The 26,136-nt window shown below is 45.0% G+C and overlaps 1 protein-coding gene across 1 annotated transcript in view; it reads right to left on the reverse strand.

The window, feature by feature from the left end:
* CNBD1 (cyclic nucleotide binding domain containing 1) overlaps positions 1–26,136 on the reverse strand; it is a 172,018-nt gene that overhangs the window by 27,085 nt on the left and 118,797 nt on the right. Inside the window, exons 9-11 of the mRNA XM_066624400.1 lie at positions 20,208–20,317; positions 18,914–19,064; positions 761–828 (exon numbers count right to left, since the gene is read on the reverse strand). Of these exons, the coding sequence (XP_066480497.1) occupies positions 761–828; positions 18,914–19,064; positions 20,208–20,317 (329 nt within the window). The remainder of the gene's footprint in view (positions 1–760; positions 829–18,913; positions 19,065–20,207; positions 20,318–26,136) is intronic.

Below are 26,136 nucleotides of genomic sequence, written 5' to 3' on the forward strand. Positions count from 1 at the left end.
GTGCTTTACAGATCAGGGCATACTTAGGATTGTGCCCTTAATCAGTTTTCACTTAATAGTTTCATGCTGTTAAAGGGTTCCATGTCATTTTTCACCACCATTTCATACCTTTGCCATGTTCTTCATCCTGTTCCCCTACCATGCAGAAATGGGATTTCATAGGGAGACTCTTCAAAACATTATTATCATTAGCAACATAGGTGCAGCAATCCTGAGAGATGTCATTTCAGAGTCCTGGTTGGGCACCCTTTGAAAACTACATCTTCCAAGGTTCTTGACACTTGTAATGCTAACATTCCAGGCCTTAAAATCTCTTGCCAACATGTTTACTACTGCTGCTGCTTCCATCAAATCAAGTAAGGTGGCAGCATGAACAGTTTTCAGGCATTGATGGTGTGGTTGGGACCCATTGCATTCTTGTTCATTTCATTAGGAGCATAAAAGGATTCCCAAATTTGGAACTGGGATAGGAAAACTAATGGTGTTTTTTTTCTGACAAATCAGTTCAGTTTATCAAGCCAATCCAAAATCAAACCATAGTTGAATGATATAGTATCTTTGGTGATTTAGTATCCACACTTTCATGGGAGTTAGCCCCATTGACTCTAATAGGACTTACTTCTGAGTAGATATGCATAGGATTGGGCTGTCAGGCTGTAATCTGAAAGTATATATAGCGGTTGCTACACCAAAGAGCTTTTCTAAAGTATTATCTTATTGACTGTGAGCTTCTTCTGAGAGTTTTTAAAAAGTATCTTACATATGTGACATTTTCAAATGACGGCTTTACTGATTGTAGAAGGAGCTTCTGAGTCACCAGATCTAAATCTGCAACATGAAAATGAAGAAGAAGCATTAAGTAAAATGTTCTAATGAGGTGAGGGAATAATCTGCAATAGTGTGAATAGTTAAATTTACTGAGATGGAGTTGAAATTTCCAATGGCTTTAGCAGTCATCGTAGGTAGAGGATTTTAAATAGGACCCATGTATTTTATTTTATGTACGCAATTCATTTTACTGCTATGCTAGAGCTAGTAAATGAACAAGGAAATGGATAGGCTGGAATAATCAGGGATGATATTATAAACCTTCACAACCACAGAAGCTAAAGATTGCTTTCCTGTTACCTTTTCAGGAACAAAAGGGTAAAAGATATGTCATTAAAATAAGTGAGCAACATGACTCTAATATTAGTAAGTCCCTGGTTAAAGTCTTGCCTCATCCATGAAGTTCACTTTTGACCAGGCACTGTTTTTCAGCTTAACATACCCCATAGCCTTGTAGTAAGAATAAATGGTAGGGAGGGGGGCATTTGCATGCCGTACTGAGCTCCTGAGAGCAGTGGTGAGGCAAGCGTGGTACACCAAGGGTATGAGGCTTTAAACTAAAAGCGACTCTGCCAGTGGGTGGGCTCAGGCAAGGGTGTCACCTTGCTTGGCCTTGGCTGTCTTTGGCAGCTCTGCTTCCTGTTCTCGTGAGCCAGAACAGGAATGCCACTACCAATTACTTCTGCATCTGCACAGTCGTTGGGATGAAGCCACAAGTCAGCACACCAGGTCCAAGACCAGGTAGCAACACCACTGCCTGGGAGAAAGGAGAGATAAAAAGTAACCAATGAAAGAGCCCTCCATTTGGCTTTAAAAAGCATAAGACTTCATTCTTTGAACTTTTGGAAAGAGGTTTTTCTAACAATGCAATGACAGCTCTTTTAGTCAAGATGGCTCATTTGGGCCTCCATGGCAGAGTCATTTTGAGCTGCAGCTGTTCCATCATTGCTTATATTATGGATCATGAGGAGGCGGCAACACAGAGGGTGCAAAACCAACTGGCAATTTTATTTAACACGAGACACTTCAGAGAAACCCCTGCAGGAACTATCTGCAAGCACGGCTGAACTGAACAGGATATTCAAAGTATGCTCCCAGGCACTTCCTGGTATGGCAAGCTAGGGGAGCCAAGACACTGCAGCTGCTCAGAACAGTTAAGCTTCCCCTGGGCTTGTCACTAGACCTTAGCTACATTAATTTCCCAAACTAACGAACTTGGGGAAAGTCTGTATCCCATTTTAGTAGCTTTCCTTCTGTATTGGCAACTGCAGTGTCATTTCCGACATGACTCTGTATGTCACAAATAGCATCTGCAATATCCAAGTCAAGACAGACAGAAAACAATGGCGATTAAATGTCCAAACCTAAGATGATGAAATGAGAATAATTAGCATTTATATAAGCAATGCAGAAGGTGGGGGGAGAAGGATAAGCAGTAATTAGAGCCAAAGGCTTGGAGAGTAATCGGCAAAGGACACAGCTGCTACAGTTTAACGAGTCAGCAAAATAATAATATGTATGGGCTTTGGGGTCCAGATTGCTAATTACTTAAACTCCCATTTATATAGCATGCTTAGCATCTGGCCAGGGATATTATAAAGGGAGTTGTGAGATACTGAACACAACTGAGAATCTGCTTATGGCTGGGAATGCCTAAGTTACAGCTAAGCTCTTCAGAAAGCCAGAGCTGAATTTCAGAAGTGGATGGGTTGAAAAATCTTTACACCGAATTCACATCAAAGCAAAATTCTCTTGAAATCTTCAAGAAAAAAATCTGAAAGAAGAAATCTGGGAGGAGATGAGAGGAAGGCAAAATCGTCAGATGCTTGTTCCTACTCCAGCTTGACTGTTCCCTCTACCAACACAGGACTGGAGCAGTGATGGGGACGGTGAGGAGGGTAAATCAGTCCCTGGAGGGGACCAGGATTTAGTAGCACCCAGCAAATCCTGAGCACCTTCCTGGGCTTGACCCACTTGCATGGAGCAATGCAGACTTGCGCCAGCAATTGAAGGGGTGCGGGTCAAAATTGCCCCATAGCAGCTGTTGAGGCTTACTATGGGAGAAGGGGACAAATGTCCCTTTATCCATTATTCCAAGGAGACCTTCTTCAGTCAAAAATCCCTGGCAGGATTCAGCATGGCCCAGTGGTTCTCACACATTTAGCACCAGGACCCACTTTTTAGAACGAGAATCTGTCAGGACCCACCGGAAGTGATGTCATGACCAGAAATGACATCATCATGCAGGAAAATTTTTAACAGTTTTAGGCTGCACTCCTACCCACACTTACCCAGGAATAAGTCCCATTAACTATCATTGTTAAAAGTATATACATAGTAGCTTGTTAAAAGTACAGGTCTGTAACATTTCCCCAAATGCAGTTACATACCATGGGAGCATCAAGTCTAATAAATTAAAAATAAAATACTGGAATGAATGGGGACCCACCTGAAATTGGCTCACAACCCACCTAGTGGGTCCCGACCCACAGTTTAAAAAACACTAGCATAGCCCATACCGTTGCTACTGCGTTGCCACAGTGGGATTTAGTTAGGATTGGGCTGCTAGTGTGTGAATGGAAAGGGAATTCTTTCTAATCAGAAGGTAGGTAAACAGGGTTGCTTCAAAGGCTTAACAATGTCAGCTAAAATGCAGATCACCAAGCTGCGTTGCCAGGGGGATGTCTGGAATCTTGAAATGAGGTTTACATAGGTTACGTGCAGAATGCAGGTACAATAAAATGCAGATGTTTTGATACAAAATACAGAGGTTACTGCAAGGTTACATTCACTAAGGGCAAAATCAAAATTGTAAATACAGACATGAGATACATACAGCAGATTACTAAATTGCATTCAATGGAGGCACAAGGTGAGATTATCTTCTTTTTCCCAGGATGTGCGACAGGGGGAGGGGAGAGATCATGATTCACATACACAAGAGTTTGAGGCTTGATCAGTGAGCCCTTTAGGAACATGGCTTGCATGTCAGAGAAGCAGTATCACTCTTGTCCATTTTGTGCTCAGAAGTTCTGGAGAAACAGTTCACCTTGCACGCTGGCATCCACTAATGCTGGCATATGAGGCTGATGATAATGTTACTTGGTATCAGAGTCCATGTTGTCCTTTATTATAAAGTGAGGACATACATAGAACCAAGAAGGGAAAGAGCCAGCAGCAGGGTAGGGGCTATCCAGTGTTCTGCATCGAGTGCCACATGTATGATTATATGCCTCTGGGGCATAAGTCATGGGTGTGTCCTCGATGCAAGGAGCTCCAGGCTCTCAGGGAACGCGTCCGCTCCCTTGAAGCCTTGGTGGCCGACCTGGAGAAGCGCAGGCAGCCAGAGGAGGACCGTGGGGAGACTTCCGGGGACGATCAGGCTTCGTCCCAACCTCAGGCGTGCAGCTCCTCGGCTGCCTGGGTGGGAAGTCTCGGGACTGGAGGACGTCATCCTGGAGAGGAGGGAAACAATCCCCTAGGGGGGATCCCTTCTCCAGGGGATGGGCCCGTATCCAAGCACACTCGGGATACTCCTCGGCGGGAGGGGGGTCGGGGGCTTCTTGTAGTGGGGGATTCAATTATTAGAAACATAGAGAGGGGGGTTTGCGACGGATGTGAGGACCGCATGGTGACTTGCCTGCCTGGTGCAAAGGTTGCGGACATCACTTCTCGTCTAGACAGGCTAGTAGACAGTGCTGGGGGAGAGGTAGCGGCTGTGGTGCATGTCGGCACCAACGACGTGGGCAAGTGTAGCTGGGAGGTCCTGGAGGCCAAATTTAGGCTTTTAGGCAGGAAGCTGAAAGCCAGGACCTCAAAGGTAGCGTTCTCTGAAGTGCTACCTGTTCCACGTGCAGGGCCAGCTAGGCAGGCGGAGATCAGGGGTCTCAATGTGTGGACGAGACGGTGGTGTAGGGAGGAGGGGTTTAGATTCGTTAGGCGCTGGGGAACGTTTTGGGACAAGCGGGGCCTGTACAAGAGGGACGGGCTCCATTTGAACCAGAATGGAACCAGACTGCTGGCGCATAACATTAAAACGGTGGCAGAGCAGCTTTTAAACTGATCCCTGGGGGAAGGCCGACAGGAGCCGAGGGGCATCCGGTTCGGGACTCCTAATCCCTATGGGATGAGGATGGGGAGGTTAGAGAACAACAAGACAAAGGCAGGGTAGGAGAAGAAATTGGGAAAGGTAGGGTGATGGGATGTGATAGACGGTTTGGCACAATGAGAGGATGCGGGGACAAAGGAGCGAATAAGCAGCCCATCCTGGGGCATTCCGTGTACAAATGCTTTTATGCGAATGCCCGAAGTCTACGAGCAAAGGTGGGAGAACTGGAATGTCTGGTGACAAGGGAAAATATTGATATAGTGGGCATAACGGAAACCTGGTGGAATGCGGAGAATCAGTGGGATACCGCAATCCCGGGCTATAAACTCTACAGGAGGGACAGGCAGGGGCGTGTTGGAGGTGGGGTGGCCCTTTATGTTAAGGAAGGGATAGAATCCAGCAAAGTAGAGATTGAAGGTGGGTCCGACTCCACCGTAGAATCTCTGTGGGTTAAATTACCAGGCTTGTGCAGCGATGTAATACTGGGGGCGTGCTATCGTCCTCCAGACCAGAAATCGGATGGGGACCTTGAAATGAGGAAGCAGATCAGGGAGGTGACAAGGAGGGACAGGGTTGTAATCATGGGGGACTTCAATTATCCTCATATTGACTGGGTCAATTTGTGTTCTGGTCATGATAAGGAAACCGGATTTATTGACGTGCTAAATGACTGTGGCTTAGATCAGCTAGTCACGGAGCCCACCAGAGGACAGGTGACTCTGGATTTAATTTTGTGCGGTACGCAGGACCTGGTTAGAGATGTAAACGTTACTGAGCCATTGGGGAACAGTGATCATGCTGCGATCCGTTTTGACGTGCACGCTGGGGGAAGAATACCAGGCAAATCTCTAACAAAAACCCTTGACTTCCGACGGGCGGACTTCCCTCAAATGAGGAGGCTGGTTAGAAGGAGGTTGAAAGGGAGGGTAAAAAGAGTCCAATCTCTCCAGAGTGCATGGAGGCTGCTTAAAACAACAGTAATAGAGGCCCAGCAGAGGTGTATACCGCAAAGAAAGAAGGGTTCCACTAAATCCAGGAGGGTGCCCGCATGGCTAACCAGCCAAGTTAGAGAGGCTGTGAAGGGCAAGGAAGCTTCCTTCCGTAAATGGAAGTCTTGCCCTAATGAGGAGAATAAAAAGGAACATAAACTGTGGCAAAAGAAATGTAAGAAGGTGATACTGGAGGCCAAGCGAGACTATGAGGAACGCATGGCCAGCAACATTAAGGGGAATAATAAAAGCTTCTTCAAATATGTTAGAAGCAGGAAACCCGCCAGAGAAGCGGTTGGCCCTCTGGATGGTGAGGGAGGGAAAGGGGAGATAAAAGGAGACTTAGAGATGGCAGAGAAATTAAATGAGTTCTTTGCATCTGTCTTCACGGCAGAAGACCTTGGGCAGATACCGCTGCCCGAACGGCCCCTCCTAACCGAGGAGTTAAGTCAGATAGAGGTTAAAAGAGAAGATGTTTCAGACCTCATTGATAAATTAAAGATCAATAAGTCACCGGGCCTTGATGGCATCCACCCAAGGGTTATTAAGGAATTGAAGAATGAAGTTGCAGATCTCTTGACTAAGGTATGCAACTTGTCCCTCAAAACTGCCACGGTGCCAGAAGATTGGAGGATAGCAAATGTCACGCCTATTTTTAAAAAGGGAAAGAGGAGGGACCCGGGAAACTATAGGCCGGTCAGCCTAACATCCATACCGGGTAAGATGGTGGAATGCCTCATCAAAGATAGGATCTCAAAACACATAGACTAACAGGCCTTGCTGAGGGAGAGTCAGCATGGCTTCTGTAAGGGTAAGTCTTGCCTCACGAACCTTATAGAATTCTTTGAAAAGGTCAACAGGCATGTGGATGCGGGAGAACCCGTGGACATTATATATCTGGACTTTCAGAAGGCGTTTGACACGGTCCCTCACCAAAGGCTACTGAAAAAACTCCACAGTCAGGGAATTAGAGGACAGGTCCTCTCGTGGATTGAGAACTGGTTGGAGGCCAGGAAGCAGAGAGTGGGTGTCAATGGGCAATTTTCACAATGGAGAGAGGTGAAAAGCGGTGTGCCCCAAGGATCTGTCCTGGGACTGGTGCTTTTCAACCTCTTCATAAATGACCTGGAGACAGGGTTGAGCAGTGAAGTGGCTAAGTTTGCAGACGACACCAAACTTTTCCGAGTGGTAAAGACCAGAAGTGATTGTGAGGAGCTCCAGAAGGATCTCTCCAGACTGGCAGAATGGGCAGCAAAATGGCAGATGCGCTTCAATGTCAGTAAGTGTAAAGTCATGCACATTGGGGCAACTAAGATGATTACGGGGCTGGGGCACCTTCCTTATGAGGAAAGGCTACAGCGTTTGGGCCTCTTCAGCCTAGAAAAGAGACGCTTGAGGGGGGACATGATTGAGACATACAAAATTATGCAGGGGATGGACAGAGTGGATAGGGAGATGCTCTTTACACTCTCACATAATACCAGAACCAGGGGACATCCACTAAAATTGAGTGTTGGGCGGGTTAGGACAGACAAAAGAAAATATTTCTTTACTCAGCGCGTGGTCGGTCTGTGGAACTCCTTGCCACAGGATGTGGTGCTGGCGTCTAGCCTAGATGCCTTTAAAAGGGGATTGGATGAGTTTCTGGAGGAAAAATCCATTACGGGTTACAAGCCATGATGTGTATGCGCAACCTCCTGATTTTAGGAATGGGTTAAGTCAGAATGCCAGATGTAGGGGAGGGCACCAGGATGAGGTCTCTTGTTATCTAGTGTGCTCCCTGGGGCATTTGGTGGGCCGCTGTGAGATACAGGAAGCTGGACTAGATGGGCCTATGGCCTGATCCAGTGGGGCTGTTCTTATGTTCTTAAATTTGGCCACACTCTGTTACAGATGATGGTGTTCTTGCCCAGCCCTGCCTTGCACCCCCCCCCCCCCAGTAATGCAGAGCTGTTACCAACTGGGCAGTTCATATAACTTCTAGGTTCTATTTCTATTATGGTTTTGTTTTTCTTTCTGCACTAACTAAAAAGCATTTAGCTACCTGTAGCTCTTACCAAAACTAACTGAAATTGGTGTACTGCTTTTTTAGCCATGCTGCACTACAGCATGAAGGAAACTTGGGGCCCAATGTTAACTAAATTCCTCTTCACTGATATAGCCGTGGCTATGGACTGTGAGCTGTATCCTGCAGAGTGGCTGCAGGTAGCTCTCCCTCCCCCCTTTTATGCAAGGCACATTATGTCTCCCTTTCTTTATATTAAGAACATAAGAACATAAGAACAGCCCCACTGGATCAGGCCATAGACCCATCTAGTCCAGCTTCCTGTATCTCACAGCGGCCCACCAAGTGTCCCAGGGAGCACACCAGATAACAAGAGACCTCATCCTGGTGCCCTCCCTTGCATCTGGCATTCTGACATAACCCATTTCTAAAATCAGGAGGTTGCGCATACACATCATGGCTTGTAACCCGTAATGGATTTTTCCTCCAGAAACTTGTCCAATCCCCTTTTAAAGGCATCCAGGTCAGTCGCCATCACCACATCCTGTGGCAAAGAGTTCCACAGACCAACCACACACTGAGTAAAGAAATATTTTCTTTTGTCTGTCCTAATTCTCCCAACACTCAATTTTAGCAGATGTCCCCTGGTTCTGGTGTTATGTGAGATGATAGCTCTCCATCAGGTAAACGATACATGGGTTTATTTCTGGATAGAAGTTGCAGAGAGATGCCTTGATCCTCAGAGCATTATAGGGGGGAGATACCAAATCTCCAAGAAGTCAGCTGGACATGGTTCTGAAAAGATCCTAATCTGACAGGCATATTTTTTCCCCAAAGCAAGAGGGTCCCTGATCCTAGAGCTTTTCAGTTTTGCTTTGCTAATTGCAATCGCTTTGCTACTGCAGTCTGTTGGAGAGTTTAAATGCAGCTCATTCCAATGCTGGAATGGCAAAGACATCTGGGCAGACATGTTGCATCATCTTTAAAAAAAATAAAATTATATGCAAGGTTAATCAGTCATAAGAATCCACAGCTATGTCGCTCTAACACATACTCATGCTTTCTATAGTCCATTTCCATTGGTTTTTCTTTGGCTTTCCCTCTTCATTTTTTTTTTAAATTATGGCCTACAGCAGCAACAACGGCGGTGGCGGTTCCATAACTGGTCAATTGCTCGAATCATGGCTTGTGCCAGAGAACAGAGGGGTAAGTGGGGGAGTTGGGAATAACTGTGGATCACCATGGAAGCTCTGGCTGCATTTGCAATACCCAAATGCTAGCATTACCAGCTGCATCCTGTCAGAGATTTTTTATCAGCCAAGCAATCTGCTATGCTTTAAAAATACAATGTGCGTGAAATCAAGAGAGAAGAAAATATAAGCGCATAATGAGAACACTTCTTGGAAGGATTGGACTTGATGCACTAGTGTGCCTCTGCGCCCTCCTCCTTGGCAACACATGGCACACAGAGCATAGCTTTATCTAAGAGCTTCAAGCCAATGTGGACTCTGAAGCAAATCACTCACTTCCCCCCCCAGGCAAAATCAAAGAGAGGAGGTTCCTTTCCATCTCGCTCTTTTTGCATTTTTCTGGATCAACACCCAGGTGTCAGTTGGGGAGATGAATCATGTTTCTCAAATGGGTATTTCTGAAAATCACCATAAATGAAAGAAAAGGCTTCTTTAGGAAGTAATGCTATTTTTTGTATGTGATGTTCAAGGCCCACATCAAGTCTGTAAGATCTACTGAGGGCCAAATACACCTGTTGTATACTTGAGGCCAGTGGGCTTAGTTTTTCTAGTGCAAATAGCATCCATGTGTGTGTGTGGGGGGGGCATTTAGCTGTCTACCCTACTGGGGTCACAGTCTAGATACCCACCGACTCCCCCCCCCCGCCTGCTATTTCTGCCAGGAAAGAAGCTGCCACTGGTGCAAAAAGCAACCATGGAGGGATAAGGCCCATGGCGGGACAAAGTGATAAAGCCTACCTCTGACCTGGTTGTGGTCCTGATTCAGATTGGTCCACTTCACATGCTGCTGATACCATTAAGCACACAGATGCCAATCACACACTAGATTACATTTCCAGTTAGTCTTTAAATTCAGTGGCAACTACTAAGTGGGCATAAGGTTGCAATACAGATAAAAAGATCAGTACAGGTGACCTTTTGAGGACAGTGTGATCATTTCATGAACAAACACAACTATCCCTTGATATCCTTGATACTGTCCTTTGAAAGGTCACCTTTAGATGTCCTAAGACTTCTGTGCAGTCGTCTGATCTTCTGTACTGAACTTACATGTGTACAGATTGACTAACGGCACAATCATAATCAAGGTCTGCCCCTGCGGAATGTGTGTTCTGCTGGCACATTCTGCCACAAAAGCACCATGAAGCACTTTGCAGCTGTGCAAGGAGCCAGCTTGCTGGTGAGAAGGCCAGAACCTTCTAGTGTGTGCCAGCAGAACAATGGAGGCCTGATGGGGCAGGTAAGCCCAGAGCAGAGGACAAAATGGGGTGGGGGGAGGATGAGGAAGGGGTTGAATGGAGTTGGGAGGGTGAAACGGAGAGGAAATGGGGCTGGGATGGGCAGATCGGGCACCGGTGGGGGCAGGTTTGGCGGCAGTGGTAGACACTGAATCCCAACTCCATGGGGCGGGAGGGTGGTGGGAGGTGTTTCTGGGCAGGGGGAAGGGCGGAGAGAGGGAGAGGCTTAAGAGGGGCTGGGACTGGTGGAGACCTCCTCCTCCAAATCCTATCACCCTTGTTGAGTTTGGAAGCCTGGCACGAGGCTTTTTGAATCTGTGCCAGTGGGAAGCCCCATTGAGCAGGATGGGGATTTACTCAAGGTAAGGGGACAAATGTTTCCTTCCTCCAAGGAGACCTCCAGCCTGCTAAGTTCTAGCACAGGATCCAGAGGCAGCCATTTAGTGCCGCTGCTCCTGTGCTGGATAGGATTGGGCTGTAAGAGTCCAAAGCTGGGCTGACTTCTGCTGGACATTCACAGCCCAATCCTATGTATGTCTACTCAGACTTAAGTCTCATTATAGTCAATAGGGTTTACTCCCAGGCAAGTATAGCTAGGATTGCAGCCTGAGGGCCCAATCCTATGCTTCCCAGCATCCAGGGCTGCAATGACGCCAAAATGGCTACTGCTGAATCCAATGAGGCTGGGAAGTAGCATGGGTCTACTCGGGGTAAAGAGCTTTCTCTTCCTTACCCTGTGTAAATCCCAATGGGTCTCCTCGGATCTGCACCTGCTCTTGAGGGCCCACTCCGCCCCCCTCCTGCACCACTCCCCCCCACCACACCTTCCCCCATGCTCCGCTCGTCCCTGAAACACCTCCCCCCATGCTCCATCTTACCCCTCCACCATCTGGTGCTTCACACAGAGTGCTGAGCAGTGGCCCACCAGACTTCGACTGGCACCTGCCCAGCATGGGCTCGTGCTGGGCTAGCTCTGGCACTGGGCTGGCACTAAGTTCTGCAACAGTGCCTGCTAGCAGTGAGCCGGTGCGCACTGCTCTGGATTGGGCTGCCCGTTAATAATTCAGTGCCCTATGGCTAAGGATGAGGGGTAGGTGGGTTTAGTAGGTGGAAAAATTTAAATCCAGTTACAAATTTAAATTTAAAAAAAATATAGGAAAATAAAAATAATCACCTAGACAGCTTCAATTTTTAGTTTATTGATTTGCAGTGACTGATTGGTTTGTACTGCGTGAATATAGGCACTTGAACTGAATTCCAAGTAGGGCAGAGCAATTGCCACTGAAGATATTTTTACAAGCTGCATGCAAAGCAGCAAAGAAACATGTAAACCGAAAGCCAATTTTGTATTGGCTCTAAACCCTCTTATCATCGGAGGCATAAGAAAATCATATCTTATAATCATCCAGAGATTTGGAGAAGTTAAGGGGATATTAGAGGATTAGGAAAAGCAGAGTGGTACCAAAATAGGAAAACTCTTGTTATTTGCATCCAGTACATTGATCTTCATTTCTAGGTTTTTTTAAAGTCTAAAAATACAGAGAACACATCTGCCAGTCCTTGAAAAGAAACAGAATTGTGAGCAGCAAATAGAGTGAGATCCAGGATATAAAAAGAACAAATAATGTTAAGCCAAGTGGATTACTGTTCACGAGATCGCAAAGAACCTCTCGCAAAAATATCTGCATTTTTCATTCACTCTTTCACACACACAAGGCATTCACCCACTCAACCCGAATGCCCACCATTCACAGATCCCCTCTGTTTTCTATTACTTCCTACCTGTTCTCCTCTGTGATCCTCTCCAATTCATGCCTTTTTGTCAATCATATTTAAAAGAAATAAATGGCGCCATCTTATTCAGGGCCTTTACTGTGGAGCACGTGTAAAGCACTTTGCGACAGTGCAAAGAGAAGGCAAGAGACTTCCTGCACATGCTGACAATCGTCACAAGGCCCACTGGAGCAGGTATGTCTGGTGCAGGGGCAGGGTTGAGCGGGGAGGAGAGGGTGGAATGGGAAGAAAAGGGGCAGGAGTGGGCGGATCGGACCCAGGAGGGGAGTGGGTTCAGTCGTGCCAGTATATGCCAAATCCTAACCCCCTTCCTGGGCCTGATCTGCCTTCCTGGGGAAAAGTGGACTTGCACCAGTGATTGAGCTGGCACAGATTTGAATTGCCCCATAGCAGCTGCTGGAGCTTACCCAGGGACAAGGGGACAAATGTTCCCTTACCCCAAGGAGACCTCAGCATTCCGAAAATCCCCTGTGGGATGCAGTGGAGCCTTCACCAGCACCACTGCATCAAATGTATGCTGTGTACAGGATCCCTCCCCCTTGATCTATCTGCTGAGGCTGTATGTGCATTACCAAATGCTTTATAGAAAAAAAAAAAAGTTACATGCTGCTGGGTGTGCTTTTAAACACATATTAACACGTGTACATGGGAAATTTACATCATGCGCTAGACCCTTTTGCAGTGGTCAATGGTACTGCTCAATGGTTCAGCAGGGAAGGATGAGGGAAGGTGCAAAAAAACTTTTATTGCAAAGATTATTTAAAAAGATAAAGAAGTGGAACCAAAATTGAAACAATTCAGTGCTTCTTAGCCACACATACAGCCAGGCTCTAATTTTAAGCAATTGCTTTGTAATGCATGGAAGGAGACAAGGAGAAAAGAATGTAGGGAAATTAGGAAGGGTACCCAGGGGAAAGTGGGGCTCAAACACCTGGAATTTGATGGTAATACTAGCAGGAAAGAATGAAGAAAGCTCTCTGCTAAACAGCTGATTGTCAAGATTATTTTCTGGAAGGGCAATAGCTGCTGTGGGCATGCAGAGTTGGATTGAGACCAGTTTGCCCTCTCTAAAATGATGTTGCATTTAAAAGCTGTACAGTACCACAACAAAGGCCTCATCACAGCATCTAGAAAATAGCTACACCACCATTTAACCTTTATTTAATGGAAATTGTTGTCTAGATGCTGCCTATATTTGTTTGTTTTTTTTCAGTCCCATAGGTTAAAGTGCAACAGGCAGATTGTTCCCTATCTTTAAGAATTAGTTTGTTTTTATTTTACTCATAAGGAAATGCTGAGCAATTCATTTTTCTTATTGTTTTCTTGCTTCAAGCAGGGGGCTGGAGTAGATGGCCTTGAATCTGTGATGCAATGATTCTATGATTTATGTCGCTAAAAGAAAGGACTGATGTTCCAGGGGATAAATACAAAAGACAGCAATGTTTGCTTTCTTTCTTTTACATCTTGTCATTTTTATCTTCTTCTCAAAGTGTAATGGCTATACAGAGCAGTAAAATTATGAAAACCTGAATGTGTACTTAGCTGGAACATTAGCAGGATGTAACATTTCCTATTTATGATTTCCTTGGGACATTTGGTAAGCCAAATTAAGCAAATCAACCTAGTAATAAATTAGACATTCAGTGGTCTAAAAATTATACAATTTATCCCCAACTTTAAGAATGGGCACTTTTCTACCCCAGTATAAATTCTGCTTAGTGTTTTGAAATGTGTCTTTGGTAGAGTTCATTTTGAATATCAGACATTGATGGGTTTCCATTTATACACATATAGGCCCTTGTGATGATCTCCCAAATAGGACTGAAACAGACCACAGTCCCCTCCAGGAAATCTGGTGCTTCTCCCACCCCTAAAATCACATCAAAACCACAGATACAGTCATATCGTGGCTGTATATATGCGTTGGTACATGCTACCACCATCAGTGTGAGGTCAGGATTGACTTCACAGTATGTTCCTCACTGCAATTCTGGTTAGATGCTCTCTGCAAGTACCTGGAGCCTCTTTAGTGCAACTCAGGCAAACAGCTTTCCTACAACGCTAAGGAGAGAGATGCCGCGGTAGTTGTTGCAGTCATCCCTGTCACCTTTGTTCTTGTACAGCGTGATGATGTTTGCATCCCTCATGTCTTGAGGTACTCCACCTTCTCTCCAGCAAAGACAGAGGATTTCATGCAGCTCAGTGACGATGATCTCTTTGCAGCACTTTAGGACTTCAGCAGGGATGCTGTCTTTTCCTGGTGCCTTGCCAAAGGCAAGGGAGTCCAGGGCCACGTGAAGTTCTTCTAGGGTTGGTTCACTGTCAAGCTCCTCCAGCACAGGCAGGCACTCAATGTTGTTCAGTGCTTCTTCGGTGACTACATTTTCTCTGGAATATAGCTCAGAGTAGTGCTGCACCCAGCGTTCCATCTGCTGCGCCCGATCCTGGATGACCTCGCCTGCAGCAGACTTCAGAGGGGCAGAGGGCGAGCAGGGAGCAGGCAAACAGAAGTTTGCAGAGGGGGAGAGGGAGGGATTGCAGAGGGCGAGCAGGAAGGAGGCAAATGGAAGTTTGCAGAGGGGGAAGGATTGCAGAGGGCGAGCAGGGAGCAGGCAAACAGAAATAATAATAATAATAATAATAATAATAATAATAATAATGTATTTATATACTGCATCGGATTACTCCTCTGACTTTATTCAAGGCGATTTACATAGGCAGGCGTTTCTGAATCCCTCAAGGGGATTTTTACAATCATAGAGGTTCTCTCTTTCAAGAACCAACAACATTTCAGAATGGATCTTCCTGGTTTGGTCTCACTTCTGGCCTCTGGTTCTCCCACGCAGGCTGACAAGCAACTCCATCTCTCACGTGGAGGGCAGCCAAGACGCTTCTTGCTCACACCAAGAGCAGGTGGAATCACTCAGCTGGGCTTATCAGCTGCTTCAAGATCTCGCCATTCTCAGTTGTTCAGGGAGCTGCCGGTGTCCTTGAACTGGTGACCTTCTGATGTTATTTTCGGGCTAACGGAGGCTCTACCCTCTAGACCAGACCTCCTGCCCATTGCTTATGCGGGTGATTCTGAGGCCCAAACAGACCAATAGTTGCAGGCCAAATGTCACCTGGAAGAGGCCTCTGGATCCTCTCATTAAGAGCCTACAGCACTACCAGGAGCATCAGACTGCAATCCACCATGGAGGGTGAGGTGGGTCACAATGCTGAAAAGTCTGAGAACTGCTGCTAAGCTTGTTTCCTCTTAAATCATCTGAACCACCATCAAAAGCAGGGTGGTCAAAGAGTAGGACAGACAGATGTTTCAAGCATAGATAAAAACGCTCCTGTGACAAAAATTGTGCAGGAGGAGAGACAGCCTGTCAAACTACAGTGTGCCATGGTCAAGCCAAGTTGCATTTACTGAAGAACTGTGTAAGTACTACAGGAACCAGTCCTCAATTATATCTCGTAATATCCCTTAGTTTGCATTTCTTTGTCTGAAAAAGGATTTCCCATTTCAAAGCCATAAAGCTTCTTTTTATTCCTTTGAAATGTGTGGCACTTTTCAGATCCTGCATAGCTAAGAGGAAATCAGAAGACAGAGCTGCTTTGTGTATGTGTGTATTTAATTCAACACAAGAACTTGTGGTTTCTAACCTTTGGTTTCTCTTTACTCTGCCTGCTCTTTCAAGTTACATTAGAGCACATCATGCCATCAGACTTCAATGGAAAGTAATGAAAAATCCAAAGGAGGCACTTGCTGCAGGTAAAGGTAAGAAGATACCCAAAAGCTATTTGGAAATGTTAAGCCAACTCTCTGTTCAACCTTGACAACATTGAAATAACAGTCTTTATAACATCCTTTTTATTTGACATTGCTTAAATAAATACTGAGAGCCAAGCATCTCCTGGGTCACCTTCTGCTTCTGCAAAATACGAGTACTGCTCCCAGGATTTTTATTACTATTTTTAAAATCACAGGATTTTGAGATTAAAAAGTTCAGAGTTCTTTTTTTAATAATAACCAATAAGAATGGTTATTTACATTCCAACACAAGTTTACTTTCTTTTGATTTTTTTTTTTTTGCTTTGAACTTTTTTTAATGTATTCCTCTATAGTCTGGAAAAGAGCCTTTGCCCTTCCTCCTGGGAGAAGTCAGTGCTTTCATCGACACAACTGCACCTACACAGCAGCCTTGGGTCTGAAGTAGTTTACAACACTAGTTTAAGAAAATAACCGAGGATAGCAGCTTCCAATTCAATCTGCAAATGGAACTGAGGGAGGAAGAATGTAATCAGTTGCCCTGGATTTTAGCCAGGGCACCAAGGGTTAACAACTCAAATGTTATAAAATGTTATTATTGCAGTGTCCGCAGCAAATCTGGTTAAGGGCTTTTATGAGACAACCACCTGAAATACTCCTCTCTTAATATTCTTTTGGTTCCAGCTTCAGTTCCATTTTATTTTTACAACAGAAACTAAATCTCAATGTGGTCGGTGTGCATATTTATAACATGTGCACGATGGATGAACTTGTTGTTTTGGTTTGGTTTGTTTTTCTGGTCTTGTATTGGAGAACTAGTATCTGCAGAGCCTCCCTGATCAGTGCCCACACATCCCAAACAGACCCTTATTCCAACATAGCACAGTATTAACAATAAATGCTTTGTATACAGAAAACCTGGGTCCAGGCTCAATCTCTGGCATTTCCAGCTCAAAGAATCACAGATAGCAGACCTGGAAAATAGATCTGCCTGAGTCCTAGAGAGCCAGGGATTCAGAGTCAGGTTTTCAGTACTAGGTTACCTGGACCAATAGGTGACTCAGTATAAGATACATGTTACAGAACAAGGATGTGCCGTGCAGGGGCGGCAGATGAGGCAGAACCACCCCATCGTAGTCCATGGAAAAGCACCTGCTTATACCCGAGGAGGCTCTTCTTATACCTGAGGAGGTTTTTCTTACATCAGCTTTCTCAGGTGTAAGGAGATCCTCCTCAGGTATAAGCAGGCAGGGCAACTGGGGTGCTTTTCCATGGACTACAATGGGGTGGTTCTGCCTCACCTGCCACTCCCGCACCACACGTCCCTGTTACAGAATACATGCATTTCTTTCCCACAGAAAAAGCCCAAATGTGAAAGAAGATGTTGGAAAATTCCTTTATTTATTTATTTATTTATACAGGTATTTACATACCTCCTTTCTTTGGTTGTCAGATTTCTCCTTAGACTTTAATCCAAGGCGGTTTACATAGGCAGGCTGTTCTAAACCCCCTTAGGGATTTTTACAATTGAATAGCTCTAGTCTTTCATAGAACTCGTTCCAGCTGGATTCCTTCCCGTCTGGCCTTTCTCTGGCCCTTCGCACTCCACTTGATGGCAACTCCTCTCTGCCATGGAGGGTCAGCTCATCAGTATATCAGCGTGTCGGCAATTCTCAGGTACTTCCAGTTGTTTCGAACTGGCACCCTCAGATCTTCAGGCATACAAGGCGGCAGCTCTACCAACTGAACCAGAGCTCCTTTGTGACCATGCCATGGTTCAAGCAAGCAAAAATGTATGGAGGATGACTGTATGATGAGCCTTAGATGCTCCCACGACACAACTTCATTCAAGCACTTGCATAATGGTCAGATAGAGCACTGGTAATTGAAGTGGAGCACTGTTGCCTCTTGCAGCAGCACCCCAAAATGGCTGCTAATAGAGTGCTTCATTGGCAGCCATTTTATGACAAAGGAAGACTCTTCTGTTGTTGTAAATCCCTTCCCTGACAGCCCAATCCTATCCAGGATTGGGCTGTCAAGCCCTTAGGTGAGCTCCAAGACACACAAAGTGTTGTAAGAGAAAGTGACATGATTTTGAGCAGAGTCGTCTGGCCCATGGGGCCTTTTCTGGCAACCCTTGGCAACATTCAAGGAAAAGCATCAGTCCTAGTCTGCCCAGCCTTATTTTACTGCTGGCACATCCCATGGCTCTCTCAGAATCTTCTTCGGGTGCTCTGAGACTCCTGACCACCACACGGGAGCAACGAGTGAGTTTGCTCACTGGCCCTGAGCAGCACGGGCCACACTGGGGTGCGCCTTTGCAAGCAATGCTTGTGATGCCGCCTACCTCACTCTCTTCTGGCCACAGCTGGCCCAAGGTGAACGGCAAGCTGCTGCCTTGTCTCTGACGTGGTGCCACAGCATCTGGGATAACCCCCTTGGATTAATGAGGACAGAAGCATGGGCAGGAGGAGGGAGAGGCAAAGGAGGGACCAGGGCTCAATTGGGAATGCTTTCTGATTGTGTATTAAATTTGTTTCATAATTAAATATGTTAAACCTATTAATTGGTTTGTATTTTTAATGTATTAATTAAATAAATATTTAATTATTTGAATTAAAATATAAACCTATTAATTGTGTTTTTAATTATATATATTTAATTATATTTATTATGCATATTAAATAATATTAAATATATTGCAAACACTTTAATTTATGATATGGAAATGTAATTCCGTGTGTGGCCCACGGGTTCTATGTTGAAGTACTCTTGCAGCCCACTTGGTTTGAAAAGTTGGACCGCCCTGATATAGAGAAAGGCTGGAAAGCTATATAATTCAATTTTTTTTTAAGGAATCCATATATTTCTCCTCACCTGTGTTTGAACTGCTATCCTAAAACACCAGAGTTAAAATAAAGCAAAACAAAGCTTTAACATTTACCGAGGATGTCTTCTGCTTCGATTATCCCTAGTTCAACTGGGGTTGCTGCTTTTAGTGTATACGTAGATGGTATCTGAAGAAGAATGTTTAGTTCTCCAAAGGACTCTTTTGGACGCAGTTGGCCAATGAGAACTTGTCTCAGCTGCTTAACCTGTGTAGAAATACAAGCACATAATTTGTTTTGTTGCAGTTCATATTCAAAACTACAACAACCACAGTACAGAACTGATAAGTCGTAGAAAATTCATGCCAAGGGTGGGCATGATCCAGTCAGGATAAAACATTTTACATCTCATTTCATTCCCTATACTGTACTAGAGTAGAATTCAATATTTCAGAGTTGCTGTTGTGAATAGCTTTGGCCAAAAATTTTCTCTAAGAAATTATCTGTTAATCAACGTTTCAGGATGCAATTCATTTTTTTTTCTTACATTCACACAAACACATGCAACCATGTCTACAGGAACACTCTATCAATCCTAAGGAGTTTAATTCAACTGTGTTCAAGGTATTATTGATACCTGGCACCTTTAAAAAAATCCAAACCCTGATTTTTTTATGCTTCTGTTCACAGGTTTGCCTAGTGCTCAAATATGTCCCATGAAGGTACAGTGCTTGCTTATTGAAGAACCCCATAGAGCAGGGATTCAGCAACCTATGGAATGCGGGTCAGATCTGGCCTGCCATCCAAAGTTATCTGGCCTGCAGTCCCAAGACTGTCACCATCCTACAGATGGCACTCTTACCCAGGAGGTGGCAGTGAAAACTAGACTCTGCAACACTGGAGGTGGGACAGGACTTCAGAGTGCAAAGTCCTAGAGTTTGGAGTTCAAACTCTATGACTCCAGAGTCGCATCAGGATTCTGGTGCACAGCCAACTGGAGAGACACAGCACTTTGCAACCTGGATGTTCAGCGATGACATGAAGATGTCATTGCCAGATGTCCAGGCATCTTTGCTGAACGTCTGGCCCTGAAGCTGGCAAAGGTTGTAATGGTAATTACTCCCAGGTAAATTTGCACAGGATTGCAGCCTGAGTGCACACACAGAGGGGGAACAGGACTCTCATATGATAATCTGTCCACACATGGGTACTCTGTGGGATCAAAACCGATATGGATAACCAATTCTGATACTTTTCTATGTACATTCATATGATCCATTCCCACCCCCCACCCCCAAAAATTATATGGATGGAGCCTTTTCTTATTCATGCAAATAGCCCTTTTGACTAAGGAAGATGGCAAGGGAAGGTATTTTTGGAACTTATACGGTGAAAGATGTTATTCCTTACCATTTTCCCCAATGGTCTCTTCACAAGAGCTGGGATTATTTGATAAGCATTGCAACATCCAGATTTAATAAATCCAACATAATTGTTTATTTCTCCTACTCTTATGAACACTGCAATGACAAGAACAACAGCAAAAATCATCGAAAGAGTTCCCCCCGCCCAGTTATTATCTGCTAAATAATCTTTTGGACTGTGCCAAATTATGCAATTTTCCAAGCAATCTTTAAATGCTGTTTTCCCCAAATAAGCAAAGGGAACAGATTTGTCCTCTTCTGGTATGTATTTCCATCGTAATCCCATTTTCACACTTTACTATCAAGTATCATATTTGTGAATATGCAATGATGTCATTGTTTCCCAGCTAATATGTTGGACAGTTCTCCTCAGTGTTAACTAGCCCCACCCCATTTCTCACCTGATGACTGCTGTGGATTAGGCCAGTTTGCATATTTTCAATTATTGTGTGTGTGTTTTTCCTGAAATCAGACAGTTCCAAAGTAGGAGTGGACATTCCAGGTTGCTTAACCCAATTAAATAGCCCTTAAAACACTGAGGTGCCTTTTTGCTTGAACAATCAAGGTGATTAACAACCCAATCCAGTGGAAATTCCTGCATACTGATGCAAGCAGCGCCAGAGAGGCTACATTGCATCTCGCAGGGGGGGGGGGATTTTGGTTGCGGGAGGTCTCAAGGTAAGGGGAAATTTGTCCCCTTGCCCCTCAGTAAGCCCCAGCAGCCACAACATGTGAACTCAGAATCCGCGTTGATCCATGTTGGCAGATCACACCCGGGAATGGGAATAGGATATGGCACACACTGCCAATCCTGCCACCACCTGGGCCCAATCTGCCCACCCACATCCTATTGCCTCCCTCCCCATGCCCACTACACCCCTCCTGCCCCCACCTCTGTGCCAGACTTAGGGCACAATCCTAACCAACTTTCCAGCACTGGCATAGCTGTGCCAATGGGGCATGTGCTACTTCCTGCAGTTGGGGGGCACTTATGCAGGCCTCCTCAAGGTATGGCAATGTTTGTTCCCTTACCTCGAAGTTGCATTACCCTTATGTCAATGCGGGAAAATGGGTTAGGACTGCGCCCTTACTTGCTCTGGCTGGCATCCCTCCATGCACCAGTGCCAGCAGGAAAGCTTCAGTGCTGTCATGAAGTGATTTGCCAGTGCAAATGAGGGAGAAGATGAAGCCCTATACACACTTGGGAGGAAGTCCCATTGAACTCAATAATACTAATACTAATACTAATACTAATACTAATAATAATAATTGTATTTATATACAGCCTTTCTGGTCATCGGATTACTCCTCTGACTTTATTCAATGGGGCTTACTTTTGAGTAGACATGTACTATTAGGAAAGGGAAGAGGGCAGATTTTCTCTACTAGCTCTGCTTGTTCTTAAATTTCAAATCTATATTTGTAAATACAGAATAAATATAGAAAAATTTCAGAACTTTTTTTTCCAAATTCAACACTAATTTTCCAAATTGGTCTATTGTGCCCTGTATTGCATGGATGTACACACACAGCTCTGCATCCTCCTCTGTTACTGCTAAGCTGCCACGACAAGGAAGCTTATACAAAGCATTCGTCCAGTGGAGTTCTTGCAGTTCCAAGCAGCTGCTGGGCATTCCCACTGTACTGGAAGAGTTTTCTTTAAGCTGTAATTTCATTGTCATTGTTCTCTCTCTGTAGTGACCTTGATTAACAAGATAGTTTTGCCAGGACTTTGCAAGAAGGAATAGAGTCTGTTTGGCTTTCAGGCACGGAATAAGTTGAAAGCATGGGAGGCTGGGCAAACATCCTGACATTCCGCTATAATGAAAACAGGGACACACAAGCACTACAGTGCTCATTAGGGCAGCCCAAATGGAAACTGAGGGAAAGAAGCCACAGAATGCAGGCAGAGTGAACAGCTGGGAAGAAGGCAGATTCCCTGGGATTGGAGAAGTGCAAGATCACTGCTGAGTTTAATTTGAGGTAGGCCTACAAGAGCAAAGCTCTACTGGAGCCAAAGAAGCTACGAACTTGCCTGCTCTCCACCCACTGCATTGCTCAGCTTAAGTTGGCACCTCACATTTTTCCATGGCTGGAAAAAATAGCAGGCATAAAGGCGGTTGGTTACCACGTATAATGCTGACGCTATATGTTCCTTTGTGATAGCTCCTGAATGCAAAATGGCTGCGAATTGGTCACCACTCATCACTGAATCTAGATTTATGGGTGTCTCACAACAAAATACCGATGGAACCATAAAGCCCAAGGTGCATCTATGATTCAATTATGCTTTTTCAAAAGATAGACTATGTTTTTATATATTATTCTATATAGATCACACACACACACACATGTATATAATATATATTATTATACATTCTCTCTCTCTCTCTCTCTCAAATAAATGAATGAAGGAAATTTTATATATTATATACAATGATTCACATTTTATATAATATCCACTAATTAGGCTTTGGGCCCTCTACATAGAAAGACACCATAATCACAGTACAATAAAATCACACATCCAGAAGCATTCATCTCTTGAGACAAACATGACTTGAGGAACATGTTCTGCCATGCAGCTGATAACAAAATTCCATGAAGGACAGGGTGTGTCTGTTTGTTTAACTGCAACTGATTTTTTCCCCCCAGATGTTACACATTTTGCTCCAGATGCAAGGAACATTGGGGGAGAAAATCCTGTGGGAAGCCTGTCACAAATAAATCTCTTGAATGAAGCCTAATTTTCAAAGTAGGCTCTGCCAAAGTTTGATTGCTGCCTGCGGCAGTCCATTTCTGTTTCCCCTCTGTGTCTTCTTCAAATGCACAAACTTAACTTCCCCACTGCTGCTACTGCAGCCACCTCCTTCTCTCCCCTGCCCACCAGCTTCTTGAAAACCAACCAGCATGGGGTGATTGTGGCCTGTTTGGAAGAAGCACCGGTGGTAGAGAGGGCAAGAAGGGAGTGTGATCTTTCCAATAGCTCTCCTTCCAAGACAGCCATCAGGAACAGGATTGCAGGGCAGCTACCTCCTCATCCAGCTCCATCCAAATAATTTGCAGTAGTGACACTGGGAGAGAAGATCAGCTGCCCTAACCCACATCTTCTCGCTCACTTTCCAAGAACAGAGAGCATAACCAGGATGGCCCAGTGGTGCAGTTGGGCAGGCCAGGTGACAGGTGGGCACAGAGTGTAAAATTCGCCCTGCCAGTATGCAACCCACCTTTTGAAGCAAGTACTTTGTTGAGCCTCATGGTAGAGGGCCTTGGTGTAAAATCTTACGAGAAGCTTCAAGTGTGCTATGCCTTCATAGGAACAAAAATTGGGTCACAGAGAAGATGCATGACTTCCTCCTCCTCCACACAAAACTCAGTAGTGTGGAAAGAGAATGCATGAGTCATTCACACATTTCTGCTTCTGGATAACATGCAGAGTGACCCTTGTCTTCCAGTCTTGAATCTGAAACAAAATGTCCTTTTCCTCAACTACAGAATAAGTTGACCATGTCCAGCTCTAAAACAAACTCCAGAGGAAATGACTCACTGCCCAGTCCTATCCAAGATTGGGCTGTTGGAAGGAGGGATTTATAACCACAGAAGAGTCTCAGGGCCCAATCCTGAACAGTGCATGCTGGCTCAATACTGGCATTCACTGTCACAAATGTGCCATAAGGCACATTTGCGGGGGTTATCGCTGGCCTAGCGACAGAGCAGGCTTGGCGCAAGCCCACGCTGGCCCAGTGCCTATCGGGGCATGGTGGACTGCCAGGCAGTGGAGAGGTGAGGGCATGCGGGAAGCAGGGGGAAGGCGTGTCAGGAGAGAGAGGGGGCAGGAGGGTGGTGGGACTGGCGGAGCTTAGCTCTGCTGGATCCAGAGTCCTGTGACTGCCTTCCCGGCCCGACATAGGACTCCTTTACTCTGTGCCAGCTAAATAGTGGCGCAGAGTCAAGTTGTTCCATTATGGGGATACTTTCCTTACTCAGGGGTAGGGGATGAATGTCCCCTTCCCCTGAGGAGATGTCGAGAGCTGGCAGTGGCTGCCAAAATTCCCATAGGATACTGTGGCAACCATTTTGGTGCTGCAGCAGTGCCATGCGTGAAGCAATTCAGGACTGGGCTGCCTGTGAGCTAGGAAGCAACTTCAATCATGTTTAGAGCATACACACAACCCTTTACGGATCTGGAGCACAGTCCAAAAGGAAATTCTTCTGCACAAACCACCCCAAAAGGAATGTGATTTAAGAAAAACCACAAGCCTCTTTTGAGATTCCCAATTTTTTCCAATGGAACTTGCTTAGGATAACTTCCCAGTTCATTGTATCCTTTGAATTTCGCTGGCTCAGCATGGCAGCTTCAAACATTAACGGATAAGGCTTATTCAGTGATTTTTCTATACATTTCCAAGCATATTGTCTAAAACACTGGTCCCCAACCTATGGTCAGTAGACCACACATGTCCCATGAGACCCTGAGAAGTGGTCTGTGAGGTCTCAGAAAAAAGATTGCTTTTGACCATTTCCAACATCTCACCAAGTAAGCGCTGTCTCACAAACCCCCAGAGAGAATGGACCGTACTCCACCACAAATGGCAACAAAAGCAGCAACCCACAAATCTCTATAATAATAAATCTAATAAATTTCTAATAAATCTAATACAAATTTAACTGTATTTTTTGTGTGCAGAGGGGTAAGGGGGATATATGTGATCTACAACAATTCCGAGTTTTGCCTCAATGGTCTGCAAGCTCCTAAAGTTTGGCAACTATTAGTCTATAACTACATCCTACAAGTCTTTCTTTTTATTTTGTCTGAACTCTTGTTGAACCCTTTACAGTTTACAGTCAACTAATGTTCTATAGATCATTCACAGAACAACATGACCTCTGCCAGAAGCTCTTAAACAAAAATACAACATAGTAGCAAACAACTGTTTCCACATGTTCTCCTTCTGCGCATCTATAAAGTATAGACATACTCTTTTGCTTGAAATTCTTGCTCAAATGCCAACGCCAATATGTATGGGAGTGGCTATAAACCACAATGCTAGCTGATAGGTGAGGTGAACTTTCTATGGCATTTAGTTCATGGGAAAACCAAAAGAATAGAAGTAGCTGTATTGTAAGCAAAGTTTCAGTTACTGAAGCAATGTGATAGACGGGGCATGGCTGCAAATAGGATATGCTAGCATACACCGGATGTCCTTGCATAAGCAGGAGCTGGGCAAACAAAGGCAACAAAGGGACAAGCTATGTGTGATGTGGAAGTACTATTATTGGAGCTCCCAACATTATTTTAGTTCTGAAAAGAAGCCACAGGCAGTTGCTTTCCCTCTGTCCTGTGGCCCCAAACCATCGTGTCTCCCCCTCAAACTGAGGTTAGTAAAATGTACTCTGAAGGACATTTTCTCATCCACAGCTTCTAGCTGCAGGGGGGTGATGTAAGTCACATAATCAGGACTGGGCAAAGAGTTGAACCCCCACCCTCAACAACACCCATCTGATCTTCCACCTTCCAAGCAATTCAGTGACAATTTCCCATACCTTGAATGAGCAAAAATAACAGTACACATCAGGCCCCCTCTGGCAGCACAACTATTTATTTCTAGCAACCTTACTGGAAAAGTTCAAGTCATAACTTAAGGCTGGTGAAGGGGTGGGGAGCAAAATTTATCTGCACACTGTCAGCAGTGTCTATTCCAGCAATTTTCAACCAATGTGCTATTGCACGTTGGTGTGCCACAAATGGTCCTCAGGTGTGCTGTTTGGGGAAGGGCCATTTATTTGTAGGGCCACTGGGGGATGCCAGCCCCCCACTGGCAACATGGTGTGCCTTGTCAATTGCCAAAAACAGATGATGTGCCTTGACAATTTCAGCACCTTGTCAGTGTGCCACGAGATGAAAAAAAACTGAA

The sequence above is a fragment of the Tiliqua scincoides genome, chromosome 4 (assembly GCF_035046505.1).
Source record: "Tiliqua scincoides isolate rTilSci1 chromosome 4, rTilSci1.hap2, whole genome shotgun sequence".
NCBI classification, from domain to species: domain Eukaryota; kingdom Metazoa; phylum Chordata; class Lepidosauria; order Squamata; family Scincidae; genus Tiliqua; species Tiliqua scincoides.